Source organism: Labeo rohita, chromosome 12 (assembly GCF_022985175.1).
Source record: "Labeo rohita strain BAU-BD-2019 chromosome 12, IGBB_LRoh.1.0, whole genome shotgun sequence".
Taxonomy (NCBI): Eukaryota; Metazoa; Chordata; class Actinopteri; order Cypriniformes; family Cyprinidae; genus Labeo; species Labeo rohita.
In genome coordinates, this window is record NC_066880.1 from 438,327 (window position 1) to 464,319 (window position 25,993).

The following is a 25,993-nucleotide window of genomic DNA, read 5'->3' on the forward strand; positions in this document are numbered from 1 at the left end:
TGGTGCTTTGATGTCTTTCTTGGTCTACCAGTACGCTTCCCTTTTACAACCTTTCCATTTGATTTGTACTTGGTCCAGATTTTAGACACAGCTGACTGGGAACAACCAATATCTTTTGCAACATTGCATGAAGATTTACCTTCGAGAAGTTTGATAATCCTCTCCTTTGTTTCAACTGACATCTCTCGTGTTGGAGCCATGAGTTATGTCAATCATCTTGGTTCAACACATCACTAATGTGTGCAAGCACTCTTTTTTAACTGCAGACTAATTAGCAGTTGTAATCAGATACAGGTGTTTGTTTTAGAAGTGCATGGTGATTCCATATCATTTTCCTCAGATTTGTGAGATTCCATATTTTTTTCCTCTGTGTGATCTGTAAAAACAGTTGTAATTGACTATAGTTATCTTTCTTTCTTTGTTTTTTTTAAAATAGTGTTTTATACAGCCAGAAGTTTGGATTGTTGAGTGAAAATTGTTTTGTGGCATGTATGTGCTTGTTTTTTTTTTTTCTACACAATTAAACATTTGACTGAACAACATCTGAGGGGTGATTCCATACTTTTTGCCAGGGGTTGTACTAGAGTTACTGCCCTAACAAAATCCAAATTCTGAGCGCTTTACACTGTACCAGTCTTTTGTTATGGACCACTAAACTTGTCATATGTCACAATTCACACCGCCATACAGCGCCATCAGCTCATTTCACGACGCGTTTTCTCAACAGCCATATGGGATGCCTTCAAGTAGACATAAAGCCTTCATACTAGATGAATGGCACTAACTACATCAGTCCATTACGCGGAGCGAGGAGTTGCATGTGTCAAGTTCAAAGGCCAATTTAAAAAAAGTGGTAGAGTGAAAAGTGTCCAAAATTTGGGTTTTGTTAGGAAAGTAGTTCAGAATGAACGTAACCGCTTTAACGCATCATCCAGATCGGCTGAGAAAACATGCAGCTAATTTTGCTGTTGGCACAATATGGCTGTGTGAATTGTCGCATGTGCCAGGTTCAGTGGTTCATAAAAAATCATTTGTGCAAGAAAAACAGCTCAAAATCTGTATTTGTATAGAGCATTAAGAACTGTATAAAGGTTTTATGGTGGCTTTAACATTGCATCTGAGTCTTTTGAGAAATTCTGCCACGAATTGTGCTGATGGCGCCGTATGGATGTGCGAATTGCCTTGATTCAGTGGCGAAGTTCAGTGATTTATAAAAATGGATGGTACAGTAAAAAGTGCTCAACATCTGCATTTCGTTAGAGTTTTAACTCTAGCTTAAAGGACTTATGTCTGCTTTACGGCAGCATCTGAGAAGTCTGGATTTGTTTGGAGCATTAAGAACAGTGACAAAGGCTTTATGGCTGTTTTAACGCATCTTCTAAGACGCCCGAAAAAACGTGCCGCGAATGGAATCAGTGTGTTAACGACCAGTTACAAACACTTTGTTGGATTTTAAAGCATTTTAAAATGCCAGCAGGACTGAAAGAAGCGTCAAGGCGTTTTTCAAAGGGAAAACTGACGCGTCGGTAGAAGTAGTAATGGATGACACTTTCTGAGCAATTCTAGCACATTTTCGTTTACATGTTTGTCTTGTGTGTGTGTTTCCCTGTGTCCCGTCCTGATCTCATCATGACTCTGTCACATTTATCATTACAGTATTTTCAACATTAGTATTTTCAACTAACTTTTAGTTTGTCAGCTTTTAGATGATCGTGGTGTCCTTTTTTACTTATGAACAATTTATGCAAGAATTTTCTTTTCCTGTCCCCCCAAGAGAATATGCCATTGTTTTTGGTGCAGTTCCTACCTTTAGTGAACCGTGGCCCTAAAGGGTCTTTAGTCTGTCCAGTCTTTGATAACATGAACTTATTTGTTAACCAAAGTCTTCTCAATACCATGTCAAAGAAAGACATTCCTTCAATTATTAATAGATCTCAGATTTCTCTACCTGCTTGTGTGAGCTTTTGGAATAACAGATTTAGTGAGTAGAGTTTTGAGTTTTGGCTTCTTCAGCAGAATTTTTTCTTATATAATAAAGTTGCTGAAGTCTCTTAAAATGATCCATAAATGCTACCCGGTAAATGACAAACTTGCTAAATGTAATAATAGTATTTCCCCCAATTGCTCTTTTTGTCTTCAGCCTGAAGAAACATTCAATGATTTATTCTGGGACTGTGTTTATTGTGAAGTATTTTGGGTTGACTTTTCTAATTTTGTTAAAAAATATTTACTTCTTTGTGTTTTTTGGATACTCTTTGAACGTAGACCCTTCTTACTGTAAATGTATTATTAATTTACTGCTATTTCTTGCAAAATTTTACATTCATACATGTAAATGTTCAAAGAAAACCCCTTACTTTTTTATTTTCAGAAAAGATTTTGATGTATATGTGAACTACATAAGAAACTCTAATAACCCCATTGCAATCAAGACTCTTTCATGGTGTAAATCCTATAAGCGAACATAATAAGCTTTGGTTTATTATATGTAACCCTCGTTGTTATTTTTTTGTTTTTGTGTTTGTAAATCTAATTGTTCACTTAATGCATAATAATAATAATAATAAAAAGCGTTGCTCATACTGGACCTTCTATTGAACTGCGTACAATATTTTCAAAAGTGAAATAAAATGTAGAAATTTTTTTGTCATTTCACACAAAATCATTTTTTTTTGTTGGTCTATGGTATCATTTATGTTTTTGTGCTCAGTGTAATGTTTGGTTATTGCAGATGAAAATTTTGGCTAAATCTAGCATGTTTAAATGGATTAATGGTAGTTAACGATGATAATGATTTAGTTTCATTATTTGAATGGCAAATGCTTAAAAATATAGTTTCTCACGTCTATACCAAATTTAAGCATTAGTTTTTAACTATTAATATTTTCAGCATTAAAATAATTGATGTCTGTATTTTAAAAAAGAAATACAAAAAGCTGTGGGAAAATGATTTCCATTCAAACTTTAGAGGACGAAAAGGTGCATTTTTTTTTAACATTGTTGCACAGTACTTTACAATGTTCCCCCCAGTGGTGTTACTGTGATGTTTGTGTGAATGAGTTATACTGAATACATTCAAATAAAGAAAATGCAATCTATAAGAGCTGGATTTTTTAAAATGCTCAACATCTTACAGATTTGCAGTGGACTGAACTTACACGATCAGTCTAGTTTGAACACGTCTACTCATGCTTTAGTTTCATTATGTTAGAAAAATAAATATTTTGATAAAACAATGAAGAAAACTGACATCATGGGAATTATATAGTGACACAAACACATGGAAACACTTACAAAGGTTATAAAACACGAAGATGAAATTGAGTTTCATTAGCAAATGAGCTTATTTTGTAATTTAATACAGACATGTTTTGAAAAAATATAATATTTAAAAAAAAAAATTCAATATTTTATTAAAAAGTCAATATATCATTTAGCAATACTATCAAACTGCTAATAAACAGCTTTTATGGCAGAAAAAAAAAATCAAGATTTTTTTGAGAATGACCCATATAAAGAGAATTTTTGAACCCAGTCCTGACTGAATCTCTGTGATTCAGCGCCCTCTGCTGTTCACAACGACACAAACGAGTCATAATGATTCACTGAGTCGCTGTTCATTTCCAGTCCCTTTATTCATGTCATTGTGGGTTTATGTACAGAATCGATAATATGAGAAACTCAAGAACCTGCACGGACAGTTTCCGTTCTCTGATAATCTTTGGATCGCAGTCGTTTTCTGAAATAAAACTCGAATGAAACACTGTGACGCGCAGATAGCAGATCTCAGATCAGTGTCGGTCGGTTTCTCATCTCAGGACGCTGGCTCATGTGTAATGTACAGGTGATCAAATATGGTGTTAAAATAGTCCAAATATTATTGTTGTTATTATTATTAGCGTCCATTACAATCTACACTGTACATCATCTTCATCATCATCATCATCACATTCATGTCTGTATGAAACGGCAGTGATTGTATGAGCGCTGATTCTTCAGATCTGTACACATTTACAGAAGCAAAGCTTACAGAAAACAACTAAACATGATCTTAGAAAAATAAGTGTAAGGGTTCAGATGAAAGAGTGAAAGTGCAAAAGGCAAATCAACCGAGAGAAAAGTGGAGCTGACGGAATCAATGATCGATGGCTTTTCTGAAAGGCTTTTGCGAACCTAAGTCCATGTGAAGCTCCAGAATCAGAGGCGATGTGTGTGTGTGTGTGTGTGTGTGTGTGTGTTCATGCGTGTCTAATGATCAGCGGTGACGTACACACGTGTGACGCGACGTGACTGCGTGATTTTACAAGCGCTTCGCTCGTGGACGAGCCCGACTGCATCTGAGAAACAAACACACACAACATGGAAAATCTTCAAATAGCCGTGAAAACAGAATCAGTGGTAAATGTTTCTCTGCTTTTCAGTTTCAGCATTATTTAGTTCTTTAATGCGATGTTTTTTTTAAATGTTCAAATCAGATTTCAGCTTACATGGTATAAATCATCAAAAAATGCAAATTATATTAACGCCCAGAAATACATGAAAAGCTATGCATACTGGAAAAATGTCAAGGTAGAAAAAAATGTCCTTCCAGAGCCACATGAATATTTTTCTCTCATCAAAACTTTTTTCTCTTTTTTTTTCTGTTTAAAAAAAAAAAAATAAATAAAAAATTATCTCACCAAAAGAATTTTTATTCTCTTGAAAAAACAAACAAAAAACCCCCACTATTTTCTTTCAAAATTTTCTCTTAATTTTTTTTGTTGAATTATATCCAGCTATTATATTAAAAAGCTTAATACTTAATAAAAAAGCATAATAAAACATATATATACACATAAATAAATAATAAAAAAAAATTCTCCAAAAATTCTTACATTTTTTGCCTCTTCAAAAAACATCTTTTCTCTTAACAGAAACATTTTTACTTAAAAAAAAAAAAAAAATATATATATATATACATATAAATAAATAAATAAATAAATAAAATAAAACAATTTTCTCTCAAAATTTTCTTTTTTTTTGCTGAATTATATCCAACTATATTATATTAAAGCTTATACTTTTTTAAACATTTTTAAATAATTAAAAAGTAAATATTGAGTTATATATTATACTATATTAAAATAAAATGTTTTTTTTTTTTTTACATTTTTAAATAGTCAAAAATTTAATTAAAAAAAAAACAAATTCACATTCTTTTTTACATTTTAATGCAAACATGAATGAATGAACGAATGAATATGTTTGTTCTCTTAAATAAAAAATAAAATAAAAATAAAAACATTTAAAATCTTTCACCAAAACATTTTACCGTTCATTTTTTTAAGTTCTGTTAGAAATTTTTCTCTTTTCAAATTTTTTTCTCTCTTCAAAAGCATCTTTTCTCTCAACAAAAACATTTTTACTCTTTAAAAAAAATCCTCTTTTTTCCGTTCAATTTTTTTCGGTTTTAATTTTTAAAGAGTTTTTCTCTTTTTACTATTTTTTTCTCTTCAAAGAATGTCTTTTCTCTTCACAAAATTTTTTTACTCTTTATAAAAACAAAAAAACCCAATTTTTTTTTTCTAAAAACTTTGTTCACTTAAAAACAAAATAATAAATAAACTAAAAACATTTAAAATCTCTCACCAAGCACGTTTTCAAAAAATTATTTTCTCTCTTTAAAAAACATTTTTAATTTCTTCCAAAAAAAAAAAACTAAAAAACAATATATATACATATAAATTAATTAATTAATTAAATAAAAACAATTTTCTCTCAAAAATGTCTCTTCAATTTTTTGCCTCTTCAAAAAACATCTTTTCTCTTAACAAAAACATTTTTACTCTTTAAAAAAAAATCCTCTTTTTTCCGTTCAAAAAAAAAAAGTATATATATATATGTGTGTGTGTGTGTATACATATAAATAAATAAATAATTAAATAAATAAAATAAAAACAATTTTCTCTCAAAATTCTTTTAATTTTTTCCCTCTTCAAAAAACATCTTTTCTCAACAAAAACATTTTTTACTTTCTTCAAAAAAAAAAAAAAATCTTAAAATGTTCTCTTAAAAATGTAAAATCTCTCAACAAAACCAAAAGTTTTTCTGTTAACATTTTTCTCTTTGCAAAAAAACATTTTTACTCTCTTCTTAAAAGTGAGGAATTTTTTCCCCATTGAAATTTCTGATATGAAACAATGTGAATTGTGAAAAGAGGTGCACAAATAAATGTGTCTGAGCCGTTAACATTGTTTTTATACTGTATAAATGAGACGCTACAGAGAAGATGAAAGAGATTTTTACTTCCAGAACTGCTGCTTCTCAGATTCAATTCATTACACATGTTCTCATATTCTGTATAATACAAAGTAGATGAATGTAGTTCTGAGACAATCTCACCTGTGATTCACACCCTAGAAAAGATTCTTGCTTTTCTGTGAAGGAAAAGAGAAAAAGAGCTGAGAAATGAACCACAGAACAGCCCAGAGACCATCAGTTTAATGCACTTTACAAAAAGATGATACTATGAAGTACCATAAATACTTAAAATGACAGTTTGGGTCAAAAGTAATCCAGAAGTAGTCAGATTACCTAAAATGTGTAATGTGAAAAAGCAGCACATCAGCACTTCCTGTTTCACCACTTCAAAACAAAACAGACACAACAGAACAGAAGAAGAAACACATGCAAAACAAAAGAGACGCTCCAGAAACCACGTGACGGGAAACGAGGACTTTTAATAGAAATAAATGAGAGACGTGCAGCAGATAAAGACAGGAGCGTCTGTAGTAAAGCAGGACGACGTAACGGCACGGAGACGCTCAGATGGCCGTTTCCAGTCGTTTCAAGGGCTTTACCTTCTTCTTGGCCTGCAGCATCTCCTGGTAGGCACTGGATCTGATGAAGCGGCTGTAGGAGTCACTCTTCATGAGCTTGTAGATGTGCTCCTGATCAACACCAACACAGAGTTCCGTCAGAACCGCATCAAACACTCCCGTTACCCAAAGAACCGTTCGGAATCACAGACCTGAGCGTCTTCGAAAGCGTATCGGCCGGGATCTTTGACGTTCTGCGTGGTTTTGTCGTAGCTCTTGGAGTCCACGTTGATGGCGCTCGGAGCTCCAGGAGCCAGAAACTCCTCCCAGATCTCCTGCACCCTGCTGGGAACCTCACGGATGGGACGCTTCTTCAGCTCCTGCACCGCCAGCCAGAACCTGCACAGACCACCAGAGACCATCACAAACACATCACACGGCTCACACGCACCAACCAGGACCAGAAAAATCTTCATTCATTCATGAATGCAAAAAATGTAAAAAAAAAAAAAAAAAGAATCAGTGAATTTGATCTCTTAAAAAATTAAAAATTATTTACATTTTTGTTTAAAAACATAAAAAAGAATACATTTTAATATAATGATATATAATACAATATTTACTTTTTATTCATTCATTTATTCATTCATGTTTGCAGTGAATTCAATTAATTTTTTTTTCAAATTATACAATTTTTTATTGAAAAATTATTTTATTTTAATATAATATTATTTTAATATATATATTAAATATTATATGAATATTATTATTTTAATATAATACAGTATAACAAATAATACAATATTTACTTTCTTTTTCTTTTTTCATTTTTATATTTTTTATATTCACTTATTGAAATATAAAAAAGAATACGTCATTTTAAAAAATTAAATTTGTATTTAAAAATGTAAAAAAGAATACATTTTAATATAATACAGTATGATATATAATACAATATTCACTTTTTATTCATTCATTCATTGCTTCATGTTTGCATTAAGACAAGAAACAATATAAAAAAGAAGAAATGAATTTGATAAAAAAAATACAAATTCTTAAAATGTTTAATTACTTAAAAATATAAAAAAAGAATAATATAATAATATATAATAATAATATAATGTAATATAGTATAATATATATCACACTGTTTACTTTTTATTTATGTTTGCATTGAAATGTAAAACAGAATAAGTGATTTTGATTATTTAAAAATGTAAAAAAAAAAAAAGTAATATAATATAGTATGATATATAACTCAATATTTACTTTTTGTGTAATTATTTAAAAATGTAAAAAAAATGTATAAGCTTAATATGGTAGAGTTGGATATAATTCAACATTTACTTTTTTAAAATATTTGAAAATGTTAAAAATGTCATCAGTTTTAATATAATATAGTTATTATTATAATATATATATATATATAGAGAGAGAGAGAGAAAGAATATAATTTAATATAATATGTGGAATTTCACTGTTAATTAATTATCTAAAAATGCTACAAAAATAATATATTTTAATATAATATAGTTGGAAATAATGCAACATTTATTTTTTGTTTAATTATTTAAAAATAATTATTTTTTATCAATTGTAATATAATTTTAGTTGGATATAATAGGACATTTACTTTTTGTTTACTTATTTAAATTGCTAATTGTATAATTTTATTATAATATAGAGTAATAGAAAGTAATTGTTTCAAAATGTTTAAAATGTAGTACATTTTAATATAGTTGGATATAATGCAACAAAAATTTTGTAAAATGTATTTATATATATATATGGTAAACTGGGGCTGGTAAACGATTAATCATACAATCATACAAAATAAAAGTTTGAGTTTTCCTAATATATGTGTGTGCAATTGTTATGCATATATAAATACAAGCATATATTTAAGAAATATTGACAAGTATATGTATTTATTATAATTTATACAGAATTTATATTAAATATAAATAAAAATATTTTGTACATAACATATTTCTCTTAAATATATATACATTAATTTGTGTGTATTTACATTTACATAATAATTACACACATATATTAGGGAAACTCAAACTTTTAATTTGTATGCGATTAATCGTTTAACAGCCCTAATATATATCTATACATACACAGACACACACTATAAATTATAAGACCCTTCGTGCTCCTCTGCAAATCTCAGCTTCATGATTGTTTATGTCATCACAAATGTAATTATATGATCAGTTAGTTTAGGTCAGGTATAAAGACCTTTGACATCATGCGTGTTGATGGCCAGCAGATGGCGCTGCAGAGTTTCTCTGATCAAACTCATGTTCTTCATCATCATCCTCATCCTCATCCTGTTCTGTGTCTTTTAAAGCTGAAGACTGAGGCTTTTACCTGAGATTCTCCGAGCTGAACTCAGACTCCAGGAACTTGAGGAACTGCTCTCTCCCGACCGGATCCTTCAGAACCTCATCGAAGCAGAATCCCCAACGCTTCACCCGCTGCTGACCCGCCTCTTTACTGAGACACAGAGACACATCACAACATTAAACCAACAACAGAGCACACAAATAATGAATCATTCTTATTACAGTTTTCATGTATTTTTTTTGCTTTGCGTTTCACTTTTGAACTTTTGCCCTTTTTTAATTTTCACATTATATCTTGTGTTGTGATTCCTCTGCTCTGCTTTGGTTCACGACACTGAATTCATTTTCAAAGAATAAAGATTAATAATCATTTTAATCACTTCACAGTAAATGAATGAGGAAAACACGAATCAAGGACGTGTCTGTTTCCTGCAGGACACGTCCTAGTTTATGCTCAAATCGTTCGCTGAAGTGAAGAAGGTGAGACACACACACACCTGACCTCCAGCTCCCAGGAAGTGACGTCATCGGAGATCCAGGGGTTGGACGGCTCCGGTGTGGTGAAGAACGGATCGTACTCCATATACTGCTCCGAGAAACTCAACAAACTACAACAACAATAAATAAATAATTTTAAAACATCATTTTTACCTGAAACGTACCATTTTTATTTATCAGGGACACATTCAATTGATCAAAAGTGAGAGCAAAGACATTTATAATGCTACAAAAGATTTATATTTCAAATAAATGCTGTTATTTTGTACTTTCTATTCATCTGTGAATCCTGAAAAATAAAATGTATGACAGTTTCCACAAAAATATTGTGCAGCACAGCTGTTTTCAACACTGCTAATCATCATAAATGTTTGTTGAGCAGCAAATCAGTATATTAGAATGATTTGTGAAGGATCATGTGACACTGAAGACTGGAGTAATGATGCTGAAAATTCAGCGGCGCATCACAGAAATAAATTACAGTTTAACAGATATTCACATAGAAAACAGCTGTATTACATTACAATAATATTTCATAATTCTACAGTATTTTTGATCAAATAAATGCAGCTTTGGTGAGCTTTTGAACACTAGTGTATATTGAGTAAGTTCAGATCAAGTGAACTCACCTCTCAGCCACTTTGGACATTTTTAACCGGTGTCTGTCTAACTGCGCTTGCCAGTACTGAATCTGCAGGAGAACAGATGAACACACACCTGATCAAACTCACTGTCCTCCACACAATCACTGCTGCTGTAGAAGATTTTCATCAATCTTGAATCAATATAAGACATAGAATTGTGCCTATGCATAAGAGGATATTATTCTACTATTATCATCTGACTATGTGTATTAAGTCTGTGCAGTGAGCAAGAGCAAAGAGAACTATTTAAAGCTTGAAAAACACTCGTGCCTGGAACAAACCTGTTCAGGAGCTAGAAATACATGACAGCTATTGATCAACCTTCAGGAATTCATATATGGTAAAAAAAAATACCTTGTCCAAAAATACAACAGTGCATATATGGAATGCTTCAGGATGTATATATGTGAGCTTGAGACAGAACTCTGGAGTGGTGTTCGAACATTACTCAGCCTTTTGTTAACTTGTTAATAAAGGTCTATCTGGCTTCAAAACCTCTTCAGAGCAATTTATTTTGAGCGAGGAAAATTCTACAACACTGCTCTGTAAAATGTGATGTTTGTAAATCACAGGGACGCTTCTATAAATGATCAGTAAGACTTGTAATGTTTTTTAAAATTAGTCTCTTCTGCTCAACAAGGCTGCATTTATTTGATCAAAAACAGAAAAAACTGTAATATTGTAAAATGTTATTACAATATAAAATAATGGTTTTTATTTTAATATACTTTAAAATATAATTTATTTCTGTGATTCAAAGCTGAATTTTCAGCATCATTACTCCAGTCTTAAGTGTCACATGATCCTTCAGAAATCATTCTAATATGCTGATTTATTATTACAATTATCAGTGTTGGAACAGTTGTGCTGACAAATATTTTTTTTGGAACCTGTGATTCTTTTATTCAGGATTCTTTGATGAATAACAGGTTAAAAAGAACAGCATTTATTCAAAATATAAATCTTTTCTAACAATGTAAATCGATGCTATTACTTTTTGTTCATTTAACACATCCTTGGCATAAAATATCTTTTATATTTCAAATAAATGCTGTTCTTTTTAACTTTTTATTGATCAAAGAATCCTAAAAAAAAAGAATCACAGGTTCCAGAAAAATAGTTGATAATTCGAATAATAAATCAGCATATTAGAATGATTTCTGAAGGATCATGTGACACTTAAGACTGGAGTATCACAGGAATAAATTCTATTTTAAATTATATGAAAATAAAAAACATAATTTTATATTATAATAACATTTTGCAATATTACTGTTTTTTTTCCTGTGTTTTTGATCAAATAAATGCAGCCTTGATGAGCAGAAGAGACTTCTTTAAAACACATTACAAGTCTTACTGATCCCAAACGTATATATATATAACACAGTATGTGAGTGTGTTTCAGTGTGTGTGTGATTGTACAGACTGTAGAGCTGTGAGCTGCTCATGAAAACTGTGTCTTGAAGATTTAATGTGCAGACAGGCTAATTTTAGTCAGTATAAAGTCTAAACATGTTCTCGTAAATAAGTCTGTTTTCTCCAGACAGGAAGAGGAAGACGCACTCGAGAACATTTATTTTGATCATTTCCAATCTGTGTAATCATATGCCATCAGGTGAAGAGCCGCTGGTTGCGTCAGTGTTCTCAGGATTTGCTTTTAGCAAATATCATCACTTACATAGAAAACAACACTTCCTGTGCCTGAAACCGTAGCACATCCAGAACACATCTGTACATGCACACAAACATATTTTCTCATGCAGTTTCTCAAGTGTTCTGGAGAACATGACACGATTAGCTTATAGAAAAATGACTTTCACCTTAGAAAATACAGACCAGAGAATACTATGTTTTGTATTAATAATAAACAAATAAAATGTTAATAATTGTAGATTCATTAAATCCGTCTTCTGTTTATAATGTTCAGAAGAGCCCTACAAAAAATGAGTCAAAAATTATCAAAATTATTTTATTTTCTTATAATAACTTGCTGATTTAATAGTTTATTTTTTATATTATTAATTATTTATTTATTGTGTCTTATTTTGTCTTGTTCTGATGTTTTGAGAATGTCATGTCAGAATAAAAAAATTAGATTTTTTGTAATACATAATTTTCACTTTTGTGTATATTATTTATTACTATTCATCTATTCATTCATTGTCTGTCTTTGATTTCTGATCTGTTAAGAGTTTAAGACTTTGTTATTAGTTTCTTGATGAAAATTGTATACTTATGTTCATTAGAAAGAGAGATAGAATTCATGCACACATTAAGGGTTACAAGCACAAATATGTGACCCCGGACCACAAAATCAGTCATAATGGGCAGTGTTGTGAAATTGATTTATACATCATCTGAAAGCTGAATAAATAAAGCTGAAATAATAAATAAAATATGACAAAAGACAATACAACTCTTTGAAAATCTGAATCCGATGGTGCAAAAAAATCAAAATATTGAGAAAATCACCTTTAAAGTTGTCCAAATGAAGTTGTTAGCAATGCATATTACTAATCAAAAATTAAGTTTTGATATATTTACGGTAGGCAATTTACTAAATGTCTTCATGGAACATGATCTTTACTTAATATCCTAATGATTTTTGGCATAAAACAAAAAATCTATAATTCTGACCCATACAGTGTATTTTTGCCTACTGCTACAAATGTACCTGTGATACTTATGACCGGTTTTGTGCTCCAGGGTCACAAATGTGATATCAGTGGTATTTGTAATTTGTTCATGTTGAGAAAAACAAAATAAGGTGAGAAAAAATAGCAATATCTAGATTTAAACTGCATTTTGGAAGTTCAAACTTGGGGCACCATATCATATCAGTCCATTATATGGAGAAAAATGCTGAAATGTTTTCCTCAAAAAACATAATTTCTTTACGACTGAAGAAAGAAAGACATGAACATCTTGGATGACAAGGGGGTGACTACATTATCTGTGAATCTTTGTTTTGGAAATGGGCTTCTCCTTTAAGAGCCTCATGATTGTTTGTCACCTGGTTGCGTAGCTCGTCCTCTGTGGGCTCTTTGACCTCCGGTGTGGCCGTGTGAGTGGGACTGTGACTGCGGATGTCGTTCTGTAGACCGTACACCGACTGCACACACACACACACACACACACATAAACATGATCAGCACTTATTTCACTGTCAACAACAATTCAACACTTTAATAGTCACTCCACACACTACATCTCTTCTTTACTGTCACAACAAGCATTTATGGGCTCTACAGTCTGAACATTTCAGTTGCATTTGCGACTGCGTGTGACCATGAAAAAATATTTCGGAGCATCAGTGCGACTGACCCCATCAGCATATTTGTGTTTGCACTGAGGGGAGATTCAAAGGTTTCTACGTGTTTTTGCAACATTGAGTAATGAATCTGTTTCGTTTATGAATGAACTGAGTCAATGATTCAATTGCCCATTCATAAAGACAGTCACTTGAATCAGCTGTTCGAACGAATCAAATGAATGAATGAATGATTCAGTAATTAAAACAGTGACTTGCCGCCACCAACTGGCAGATTTAGTTTCATTTTTAAAGTATCTTTAGTTATTTAAATCATTTAATATTTCTGTATTCAAAATGTTATATTTAAAACATTAATCTCAACATGAATTTATGAATTTGACTGCTCTCATGCCCCTCTGAGCCTCACTTTATATAGAAATGTAAGATCAGTTTCTGGCAGAAATATGAGATTACATATGCCGTTAATATATGTGTGTGTGTGTGTGTGTGTTTACCTTCCGTGTTTTGTGCGGCTGCTTCATCCGGGAGGATTTCTTTATGTCGGCTTCAGTCGTGTTCACACAGCCAGGCTGCAACACACACACACACACACAGGTCATGAATATTCATAAACTGCTATTAACACGAATACTTTTACAGTTCGAGGCAATTTGAAATGTCTTTAGTCATCAAGGTTTTGTGTTTTTTTCATGACAGGTGTGTAATGTAGCACTGACATAAACGTCACACTCGGTTCAGACGTGTGTAAATAACCATATTATAATTTCATTCATCAGAGTGATTATGCAGAAACCAAATCACCGTCCCTGTGGAGCCACAATTAGTAAATCAGACAGACACACCTGTGTGTGCGTGTGTGTCAAGTCAAGTCAAGTCACCTTTATTTATATAGCGCCTTTAACAATACAGAATTGTGACAAGGCGGCTGTACAGTATTAAATAGGAAATATAGTGTGGGTGTGTGTGTGTGCGTGTGTCCGTCTGTCAACAACACACTTCGTTTAGACAATCTCCAGAGTATGCTAACGAGATAACGAGAAACAGAGTCTCCAAACCTGCACAAGATGTGTGTGTGTGTGAGAGAGACGTGTGTGTGCATATGTGTGTGATGCCTGAAATTATGAAAAGGATAAATCTTTAAAAAAAAAAAAAGGTTTTTTTTTTCATGTTGGTGTCATATACTATTTAAAATAAAATTCAATTAAAAATGATTCAATGACTAAATATGTAAAGAGGGTATATATTTATTAGGGCCGTCATTTTAACACGTTAACTTAATTAGCTACTAAAAAAATAACGCAATTAAAATATTTTAATGCAGTTAACACACTGGCCCCACCGCCAGATCTGTACGTCATTTTATATTTCATATAGTTGACTGTTGACAAATATGATGCAGGGAAACAACTCCATAAATGCAGTTATGCCCTAAAATTCAAGATATTGGTATAAAACATGCCCCTGTATGTGTTTTGACTCATATCTATATATAAATATATATATATATATATATATATCACATATCACACAATATCACAAAGGCAGCAAGAGCTGATTGTGTCCCAATCTATCGCAAGCTTAAATGTGATTTTATACGAGTTCAATGAATAAGAAGTTGATACAGTGTTATATTTTAAATGCAATATTATGTTTTTGCTCAGTTTTGCAGAGAATATATTACCTTTGAAGCCACAGCAGAATTGTTGCACGTCTCAGCGCAACACAGTATTTTTAGTTTCTGAATAAATCTGTGTTTTGAAGGAATCGTGTGAATCAATGATTCAAAGGCCCATTCATAAAGAGAATGAATCAGCTGTTTGAGCGAATCAAATGAATGAATGACTCATAAAGACATTTACCGCCACCTGCTGGCAGATTTAGTTTCTTATTTAAAAAATAATTTCATTAAACAATTAAATAAAATAAATAAATAAATAATAAAAATAAAAACATTAAAGGTACAGTTCATCCAAAAAATGTTTATTCTGTCATCATTTACTCACCCTAATGTTCTTTCAAACCTTTTTGTATTTTAAAGACTGTTGGTAAAAAAGCTGTTTTGGTTCGCAATGACTTTGATTGTGTGGACAAAAAATACTGAGATGTTTCTTTGTCGATCTTCTTTAATGTTCCATAGTTTACGTTAGGCCGTTGCAGCCTAAATGTTTATGTGTAATAAATTTTATACTGAATCAAATAAAATATTTCTAACGCTACAATTTGAAATGTCTACTTGCTACTTTCTCATTTAGCACAGTAATAGCTTTAAATAATCTTTTGTGGGTATTTTCACAGGCAAATTTAGTTTGCGATTAATTACATTAATTAATAATTCATTAGATTAAATTTTTTTAATATTTTTTATTCATTAAGAACCCTATTTATATTTATTGATATTTATTAAAAATACTATTACAACTAGGTAAAAAGTATTTTTCCTAACATTTACTATTTTCAGACAAAATAATTTAAATATTAATTATTATTTATGCAAAATAAACACTGCTAAACAAAAGTATCCCAAACTACTTAAAATTCAGTTTTTAACTACTTTATTTAATTACAACCTCAGGACCGTCATTTTTCAGCACATAAAGAGAATAAGCAGAATTCATGCTTGAGATGAAATGTTAAAGTGTTTGTTTGTTTATTTCCTGTGCTGGGATTCAGACTCACCACAGGTCTGTGAACGTCCCAGAAGGCTCGCTCCTGACTGTCCAAGATCTTCCGCTCGATCTTGTCCCGTTTTTTGTCCACTCTGACGGGAGAGAGAAAGTCATGTGAACTATCACATACTCACACTGATACAGACTCCAGCGTCTGATCTGAGATCTGATCACTCACTTCGCTTGCGCTTCTGCTTGCATAAATATAAACTCCCATTTCCGTGCAAAAGCTCTCTGTAGTCTCGCCAAACTCTCCTGCGGAAAACACACGCACCAATACAATCTGTGCCTTACGTCCCACTTCATCACACACACTTCAGTTCATAAAGCCTGAGATTTTCATTAATCCAAATAAAACGAAAACAAGAGAAACGCTCACAGCTTCATAATCGGCCAACTCCAGACGAGCTTTATTCTGCATTGTTCGTTTACAGAGGTAAACCGCTGCAGACAGAAACACACAGAGAGACAGGTTTAGCTGTTTTAGATGTGATGAAACAGTCATCGCCTGCACTCACTGCGCTCAGACTGGACAAATGCATTGATCTGATATTTTAAGGGGTCTGATATGACATTCAGATTCAAGCAGGAGTAAATGAGCTTTATATTATACACAGACACACCTTCAGACTCAGAAACACGTAATACAAAGCCATGGTTCTCATTCAGGGGTCCGGGGCCCACTAGGGGGCATCAGCACACTTCCAAACAGGCCACAAGATGACTGTTCGTGACAAAACATTCAGTAAAATAAGCAAAAACAACTAAGAATCAAGATGTAAGCTAACATATTTCTTATTTTAATTTGTTATATTTATTTATGAACCAGGATTCTCTTTCTTTGAAAATCTGGATATACAAAGGAATTTTAAAAGGGTAATTTCTAGACCTGGAAAAGTTATTAAAAACACACTGAAAATTAATAAAAACTTAAGAAGTCATGTACATTTTTAAATGAATTATTTTTTAATTTTTAATTTAATTATTTATGAATTAAATGAACGCGTCTAAAATATTTTATCAGGTAAAAATAAGGTGAAAATGTTTGTGAGTAAAAAAATATTTAAAGATTTTGTTTTCTAGATCTGAAAAAATGAGGGAAAATAATACAATTTGTTAAAGTCATGGACATTTTTAGAAATGGCTATTTGTGATTTAAAAAACCCCCTAATCATTAGTGACTTGAAAAGTCAATTTAGATTCATCAGGAAATGTAAAAGCTGAAGAACAGGTGATGTAATAAAATTATTTTAATTATGTTACTTATTTTTTATTTAATTATTTTAATATTATTTGAATAGTATTAAATTATAATTTAATATTCAAAAATCAAATTCAATATTTTAAAAATTCATTATATTACAATTAATTTTAATCAATGAATACATCATTTCTGCAGCCCGCACAAGAAAGACACGTTTCCATCTGATGTCTTCGTCTCCATCTCTCTGAGGACTCAGATGAACATCATGTACAGTTTGTTGATCGATTCGTCTGATCTGCTCCGACACTTCCTCGTGTTTCAAGACGCCAGTGCTCAAGAACATCAGAGGAGGATAAAACACAACAGTCTGTACACACACACACACACACACACACAGATGCTCTTACCGTAGTCAGTGTTTTCTGGTTCCCAGCAGTTTGACGGCCAGAAGTACGGAGTCTGTAAGTGAACGATGGGTCAGTGATCATTTCTGATCTCACACATGACTGAATCACAGAATAATTGATGTGACCACCTGAAGATCAACATTTCATTTCACCTGCTGACGCACAGAATCCTCTACAATCTCATTACCGCTGACCTCTGAATATTAATGACACCATGAATATGAATATGTAACAGAATATAAACAATGGAATCATGACTATGAATAATAAAAACATGAATATGAATTAAATCATGAATATAAATGATAAAATCAGGAATATGCATACGAATACAAATGAAACCATAACAAATAATGAAACCAATATATACCATAAATATTAATAAATGAATCTTACTGAAATCATGAATATGAATAATAAAAAAACATGAATATGTATCTTCATTTTACTGATTTCATGAATATTAACGTATTCATGTAATGTGGATGAATATAAACAATAAAGACATGAATAATAAAATCAGGAATATGCATCTGAATACAAATGAAACCATAAAAAATAATGAAACCAATATCATTAATGAAATCATGAATATGTATCTTTATCTCACTGACTTCATGAAGAATGAAACCATAAATATTAATGAATCATGAATATGAATAATAAAAACATGAAAATGTAATGTATAATGTAATGTATCGGCATATGAATGAATTCATAAATATCAATATTAATAATGAAATCATTAATATGAATAATAAAAACATGAATATGTATCTTAATTTTACTGACTTCATGAATATTAATATGTATCAACATATGAACGAAACCATAAATAGTAATAAATTAATCCATAAATATCAACATCAATAATGAAATCATTATTATGAATAATAAAAACATAAATATGTATCTTCATTTTACTGACTTCACGACTATTAATATTTATAAACATATGAATGTATCCACAAATATCAATAATAAATTCATGAATATGTATCAGAATATGAATAACATGTAATCAGAAAGATGCATATGAATATAATGGCATGAATTTAAATATGTATCAGAATATTAATGACATCATGAATATGCATCAGAATATAACATGAAAATGAATATGTATGAAAATATGATCAACATAATGAATGTGAATGTGAGTAATGTTATGTTTCATCATGATGCGGTTCGGGTCTTCAGACAGTCACGAGCTTCTCAGCCAATCAGATGAGAGAATCTCAGAGCGTCTCACCTGAAAGCGATAGAAGGTTCCGTCGTCCTTCAGCATGAGAACGTGGTCTGATATGGGGAAGAAATAACCGTGAGCCGCCATCAGCGTCCCCAGATGAAGAGCCTCCACTGCAACACACACACACACACACACACACACACATCTGTTCAGATGTTTATGACATGATACGAAAGACTTTCTGAATGAGAAAACATCTCCTGGTGTTCCACAAAAGAACATCAGATGGGTTTGAAATCACAGGCCGCGTGAACGACGACAGGGTTCAAATGTTTGATGAATTATTTCTTCAAATATTAACACAGCGCTTCAACCCTTTTGACTCCAAGCCCATTTCTGACAATATTCAAAGTCTCCAAGCTTCAGTTTTGCTTTTAAACTTTATTTGAATTCAAAAGGGTAACTAAAATATTCAAATAATTCAAATTCAGCTTTCCAGAAGTTTAAAAGCTGAATATTTTTGAGGATCCTGATCTTTTAAACCAATGAATGTACATCACCAGTTGAGAAAGGATTTTTGAAGAAATACAATTTCTACCAAAAAATTTTTTTATAAGCACCGATTTGGTGTCAGGTATGGTTTTATCTAGTGGAGTGTCTTGTGAAAGTTCAGTGTAATTCAGCGCTCCCTTAAAGACGTGAAGGACCCTCAGGAGGAGCAGTCGAGCCGTTCCTCGTCTCTCCGCAGAATCTACTTTCCACAAGGTCACGGAGAGACAGAAAGACAAAGTATGTCCTCGGGTCTCGAGAGAGACAGACAGACACAGAAACACCTGCTGCCAGACCAGCACACACGGTTCCCATAATGCACTGCAAATGGAGCATAAACGGAGCTGGAATAAACGCACATTTACACGCATCACGTTTCTTCATCTGTCTGTACTAGACATTCACGCCCATCACCGCTGACACAGATCATACAAATTTGTAAAAATAACTTCTTTCTCATTTTAATTTTACTTAAAGGTTCAGTCATTTTATTAGTATTATTGTGATTATTATTATTAATAGGGCTGTCAGTTTAATGCGTTACCTTAAATAATTAGTTACGCAATTACGAAAAATAACGCAATTAAAATATTTTAACGCAGTTAACGCGCTGGCTCCGCGAGACCTGTACGCCATCTTATATTTCATACAGTTGACTGTTGACAAATGTGATAAAACAAATTCAAGATATTGGTGCAAAAAAAGCCCCGTATGTGTTTTCACGATATCACACGGGCAGCGAGAGCAATGTGACACGAGTGCTGATTGTGTCCCGATCTATCACCAGTTTAAGTGTGATTTTATACGACAGTTCAGTGAATAAGAAATTGATATTGTGTTATATGCAATTTAAATGCAATATTATGTGTTTTTGCTCAATTTTGCAGAGAACATATTACCTTTGAAGTCACAGCAGAATTCTTGCACAAAAACAGCAGTTTAGTTTGTAAATCAATCAATGTGAATCAATGATTCAAAGGTCCAATCATAAAGAGAATGATTCATTTGAATGAATCGAATGAATTGATGACTCATAAAAACATTTACCGCCACCTGCTGGCAGATTTATCTTCTTATTTAGAGTATCACTTCATTAAAAAAGCAATAAAAATAAAAACATTAAAGGGATAGTTCACAAAAAAATTCTGTCAGTTACTCACCTTCAAGTTGTTTCAAACCATTCTTTTGTGAAACATAAAAAAGGTATTTTAAAGCTGTAACAAAGCTGTTTTGATCAACAATGACTTTCATTATACGAACAAAAAATACTGAGATGTTTCTCATATTATCTTCATTTATGTTCCATAGTTTACGTTAGGCCTTAATTAGATTAATTAATCAAAACATCATCTAATTAAATTAGATTAAAAATGTATTTTATACTATTAATTTTACTATTAATATTTTTATTTTTAATGTGCCTATATATTTGTATTAGTTTTTATTTTCTAATTTTTGATTAAAGATAATTAAGTACATCAAGATAAACAAAATAAAATTGAGAAATGCATTTAGTTTTTTTTATTTTATTTATTTTAAAAATATTTTATTATTTATTTTATTTCAGTTAAAGTTTATTTTATTTCAAGTAACAAAAAATGTTGTATGGCTTTAGTTTTAGTTTCATTTAAGTATAATTACACTGGGAGAAAGTTTTGTAAAAGTATCCATTAATTTATGAAAACATCATTTCTAAATGTTCAAAACGTCCAGTATTTTTTAAAAATGTTTAAAAACATTTTTTTTGGTTATTTGAACATTTGAGAAAATGTTACAGGAATGTTCCATTTTATCATTTGAAAAACTACTTTTAATTTGTTACTTTTGACAAACCGTATTTTCAAAATGTAACTTTTCTCTGAAGATTCCAAAACTAGCACTGATGTTTAAAAAAAGAGTTGAACATCGAATGTTCTGTGAACAATATATAAATATTGTGCTAATGTTTAGACAACACTAAATGAATGTTGTATTAACGTTACTGGAAGAACGTTTGTTTATAACGTTGAGAGAACATTGGCACATCGTTCTCGTTTGAATGTGAATCGGCGTCTGATTTGATGAAGGTCACGCTGGGCTAAAAACAAATCAAGCTGAAATCAATGAAGCTCAGTGAATGTAAATGCCAGGGTTTGATTTCCTCCTCAAGCCGTTTATTTACCGCCGTCACCTTCGCCAACCCGCCACGTAATTGAATAACGACAAACGGCCTGAACGATCGGCCGGCTCTCTCCCGCCTAACGAGTTTACCGCGGTAAACGGGTTTGCGGCGACACGAGCTGATTTGTCAGGACAGATCCGCGGCTCTCCTCTCTGTCTGTACGCTGTCTTGAGTTTGTGAGTGTGATTCCAGGAAAGACAGACGGGGTTTCACAGGTTAACACGATCTCCAATCTTACTGTACCTTGGTCTTCAATGTTCAGGTTCTTCTGCATCCACTGGACGATATCAGAGCCTGAAAAACACAAGAAAACAAAAGTGTGTTTACTGGGAACTGAACTCATCATCCTGGTGTTTTTACAGTTTAAGAAGGTAAACGTGATGCAAAACTACATTAAAAGTAAATCTGAATCTGACAGATTTTAAAAATCTGAAGATGATTGTTGAGATTCACACTTTTTGCAATATTTACACACATAAGATCTAGAAGACGACTAAAGATCAGAGTAACAGTCTGGATCCACAGATAAACCCCACAGATTAACAAAAAAAACAAAAAGTCTACTGGTTTATAATATATGAACTTAAAAAACATGGTGATGGGTTTGATGTTCAAGGAATGTCAATTGCAAATTAAATAAAATCTTTAAAAAAATTAGATTAAATATTCAAACAAACTCAAGGCCATGGGTTCAATTCCCAGGAAAAAAAAAAAAAAAAAAAAAATAAAATAAAATAAAATAAAATAAAATAAAATAAAATATTAGTCATAGGATCAAGGTCATTGGTTTGATTCCTGATGGCAAAAAAGCATTTAAAATAAATATTTAAAATAAAATAAAATAAAATACTTTAAAAACAATTTGGTTAGGTCAACCAAACCACTGATTCCCAAGGAATGGCAAATGCATAAAATTAAAATAAAATAAAATAAAATACATAAAAGTAAAAATAAAATAAAATAACATTGTCAAATGCATAAAAGTAAATAAAAATAAAATAAAATAAAATAAAACAAAATGCATAAAAGTAAAAATAAAATAAAATAACACTGTCAAATGCCTAAAAGTAAATAAAAAATATAAAATAAAATAAAATAAAATAAAAACTTGCTCATGGGTTAGGTCAACTGAAGCACTGATTCCCAGGGAATGCCAAATAAATAAAACTAAAAATAAATAAAATAAAATAAAAAACTGTCAAACGCATAACAATAAATAAACAATAAAATAACTAAAATAAGCTGAAGCTGAAGTACTAAAATGAACTAAAACTGCACTAAAATTAAAATGAAAAATATAAAACATAAACGCAAATTGAAAATATTCCTAAATGCTACAACAGTACAGAACAACCCTTTTTGAGGGTTTGAGGGTCTGAACAGCAGCAGATGATTATGAGGAGTAAAGCAGCACGTGATGAAGCTCTGACCTTGCGAACACGTTTGTTTCAGGACACAAATCATTCAGGTAATGATGCCTCATTAACTCCAGCAGCAGCAGCACGGCCGTACTCACTGCTTCTGAAAGTAGGTTTTGGGGGCAGCCGGTGTGAGGGCTTGTTAAATCGAGAGGAACTTGTGTGCGTTTCTGTGAGATTTAGTGTCTTGCAGAGGCTTGCAGAAAAACCCCAGAGGCTGCGAGAGACATCTGCGTCTGAAAGAGCATCTTTAGGGACAAAGCAGAAATAAGAGCATCCTGTTTTTAATTGAAACAGCGACTCCAGACAGAGAGGATGTCCTGATAACGCTCACGTCACCGTCCTCTGTGAAGGACACGCTCGACGGGCCGGACAGAACGACAGATCACGCCGAACTAGAACCAGATCTGAACCGAGAGACCGTTCCGGTCCAGACGGACTCCGTTCACTTTAATTCATGTTTCTTTTCTTTTCTTTTATTTTAAATGTCATTTAAAATAAAATAAAAAAAAATAAAAAATATTAATAGAAATGGGTTAAATTCCCAGGGAATGCCTAATTCTTAAATGTAGACAAAATAAAAAAACTAATTAAAATAAGATAAGTTTAAGCGGAAGTACTAAAATCATTTAAACGGAAATACTCAAATAAAATAAAATAATTAAAAAAATCTAAATATACAACATAAAAGCTAATTAAAAATATAAATAAAGATATAAAATAGATATTTGAATTATATTAAAATATTATAATAGTACAGTATATGAATAAAACACCTGTCATAATAAAAACACCTTTCACAAAATTAAGCAAGAGTAAAATTAAAATAAATAAATAAATAAATAAATAAAATAAAATAAAATACCAAGGTCATGGGTTTGATTCCCAGGGAATGTCAAATTCATAAATGTAAATAAAATAACTAACTAAAATAAGAATTAGTGGAAGCACTAAAACCATTCAAACTAAAACTGAAATACTAAAATAAAAAAAGAAAATATACAACATAAAAGCAAATTTAAAATATACATAAATACTATTGATTCCCAGGAAATGACAAATTCAGAGATGTAAATAAAATAAAATAACTGTCACAAAAACACTATCTTCACCAACCCATTTGAGATAAAATAAAATAAAATAAAATAAAAAGCTCTTGTAAATAAAATAAAATACCTAAAAAAGATAAGTTTCAGTGGAAGTGCTAAAATAATTTAAACTGAAATACTAAAATAAAACAAAGTAATTAAAAAAATGATAATACAACATTTAAGCAAATTAAAAATAGTCATAAATTGTATTATAGTATGTGAATAAACCACCTGTCAAAATAAAAACACACTTTTCTCCAAACAATTTTGGAACTAAGTTACATAAAATAAAATAAAATAAAATAAAAATACCAAGGTCATGGGTTTGATTCCCAGGAAATTACAAATTCAGAGATGTAAATAAAATAACAAAATAAAATAAAATTTCATAGAATATAAAAATTAATTAATTTAAAATATTAACAAAAAACGATACCACTATCTCAATGATACTAAAATATCACAAGATTAATTAAACCTTACTGGAGCAAAAAAAGAAATGCAGAAAATAAGAGCAAGGGAATAAATAAACCTTTTTTATGAATAAAACATTTTTCTGAATAAAAATAAACGTCATCTTGCTGTTCTGGTTTATTGTCACAGACATCTGAAGGTCACACATGTTGAACACATACAGAACAACAGGACGAACATTTTATAATTGTGTTTGTTTCTGGCCTTTAAACCTGCAGTGCGTGTGTTTCTCTCTCACACACACACACACACGTCGCCGCACCAGCTGTTACCAGCAGCTAAATTTATACTCTTTTAATTATCACTCTGTCTGTCTGAGAGCCGCGGGTCCATATGGATCTCGCTCACTCAAACGCTCGCCCTACTTCTCCATCCGTCTCTCCCTCATTCTCTCACACTCCCTCGTTTCTCATTTCTGCTAATTATCCTGCGTCTTTGTTGTTCTTTTGTGGATTTTCAGAGGACTGAGCGAGATCAGGCGCCAGCCGCGCGTGTGTGTTTGGACACAAAGCGTCGCCCGTTTCGCCGTCGTTCAGGGCGATGTCACATTGAGATCAGATCTGATTGATTCCTGTGTTGACAGCAAAACATAACGCTGCTCCTCCGGCCACATGTGTGTGTGTGTGTGTGTGTGTGTGTGTGTGATTGGGGTCAGCAACATTTTTAATGTTTCTAAAAAAAAAGTCTCTTCTGCTCAACAAGGCTGCATTTACTTGATCAAAACTACTGTAAAAATTGTGAAATGTTATTCTAACTTAAAAACAGCTGTTTTCTATGTGAATATCTGTTAAACTGTAATTTATTTCTGTGATGCGCAGCTGAATTTTCAGCATCATTACTCCAGTCTTCAGTGTCACATGATCCTTCAGAAATCATTCTAATATGCTGATTTGCTGCTCAACAAACATTTCTAACAGTTGTGCTGCTCAATATTTTTGTGGAAACTGTCATAAATTTTATTTCTAGGATTCACAGATGAATAGAAAGTTAAAAAAAAACAGCATTTATTTGAAATAGAAATATTTTTCAATATTATAAATATCTTTGCTCTCACTTTTGATTTAATGTGTCATAAAATCACAATGTTTCACCTGAGATTGAGCCAAATTACAGATGGGCAAAAATGACTTTAAAAAGCTGGCAGCATCATCATGTTATTTTTACACAGAGATTGGTAGATCTATTAGCAAAACCTGTTGACTTGAGCAAACTTTGTTACTTTATATGCCAATGGGGACCATTCAAAAATGGTAAAAAAGCATTTTTC

General features: G+C 31.7%; 1 protein-coding gene across 2 annotated transcripts in view; it reads right to left on the reverse strand.

The window, feature by feature from the left end:
* Nucleotides 1-3,616: 3,616 nt before the first annotated feature.
* rgs7b (regulator of G protein signaling 7b) overlaps nt 3,617-25,993 on the reverse strand; it is a 56,479-nt gene continuing 34,102 nt past the window's right edge. Inside the window, exons 4-18 of one of the 2 annotated variants that reach the window (XM_051124911.1) lie at nt 21,987-22,037; nt 19,097-19,203; nt 17,845-17,896; nt 16,613-16,677; nt 16,412-16,488; nt 16,244-16,325; nt 14,062-14,136; nt 13,307-13,405; nt 10,279-10,340; nt 9,649-9,759; nt 9,177-9,302; nt 7,010-7,196; nt 6,840-6,929; nt 6,382-6,416; nt 3,617-4,337 (exon numbers count right to left, since the gene is read on the reverse strand). In XM_051124911.1, coding sequence (XP_050980868.1) covers nt 6,396-6,416; nt 6,840-6,929; nt 7,010-7,196; nt 9,177-9,302; nt 9,649-9,759; nt 10,279-10,340; nt 13,307-13,405; nt 14,062-14,136; nt 16,244-16,325; nt 16,412-16,488; nt 16,613-16,677; nt 17,845-17,896; nt 19,097-19,203; nt 21,987-22,037 — 1,205 coding nt within the window. In that variant the 3' untranslated portion in view covers nt 3,617-4,337; nt 6,382-6,395. Of the gene's footprint in view, nt 4,338-6,381; nt 6,417-6,456; nt 6,930-7,009; nt 7,197-9,176; nt 9,303-9,648; nt 9,760-10,278; nt 10,341-13,306; nt 13,406-14,061; nt 14,137-16,243; nt 16,326-16,411; nt 16,489-16,612; nt 16,678-17,844; nt 17,897-19,096; nt 19,204-21,986; nt 22,038-25,993 lie in introns of those variants that run through there. The other variant, XM_051124910.1, reaches the window with a different exon arrangement.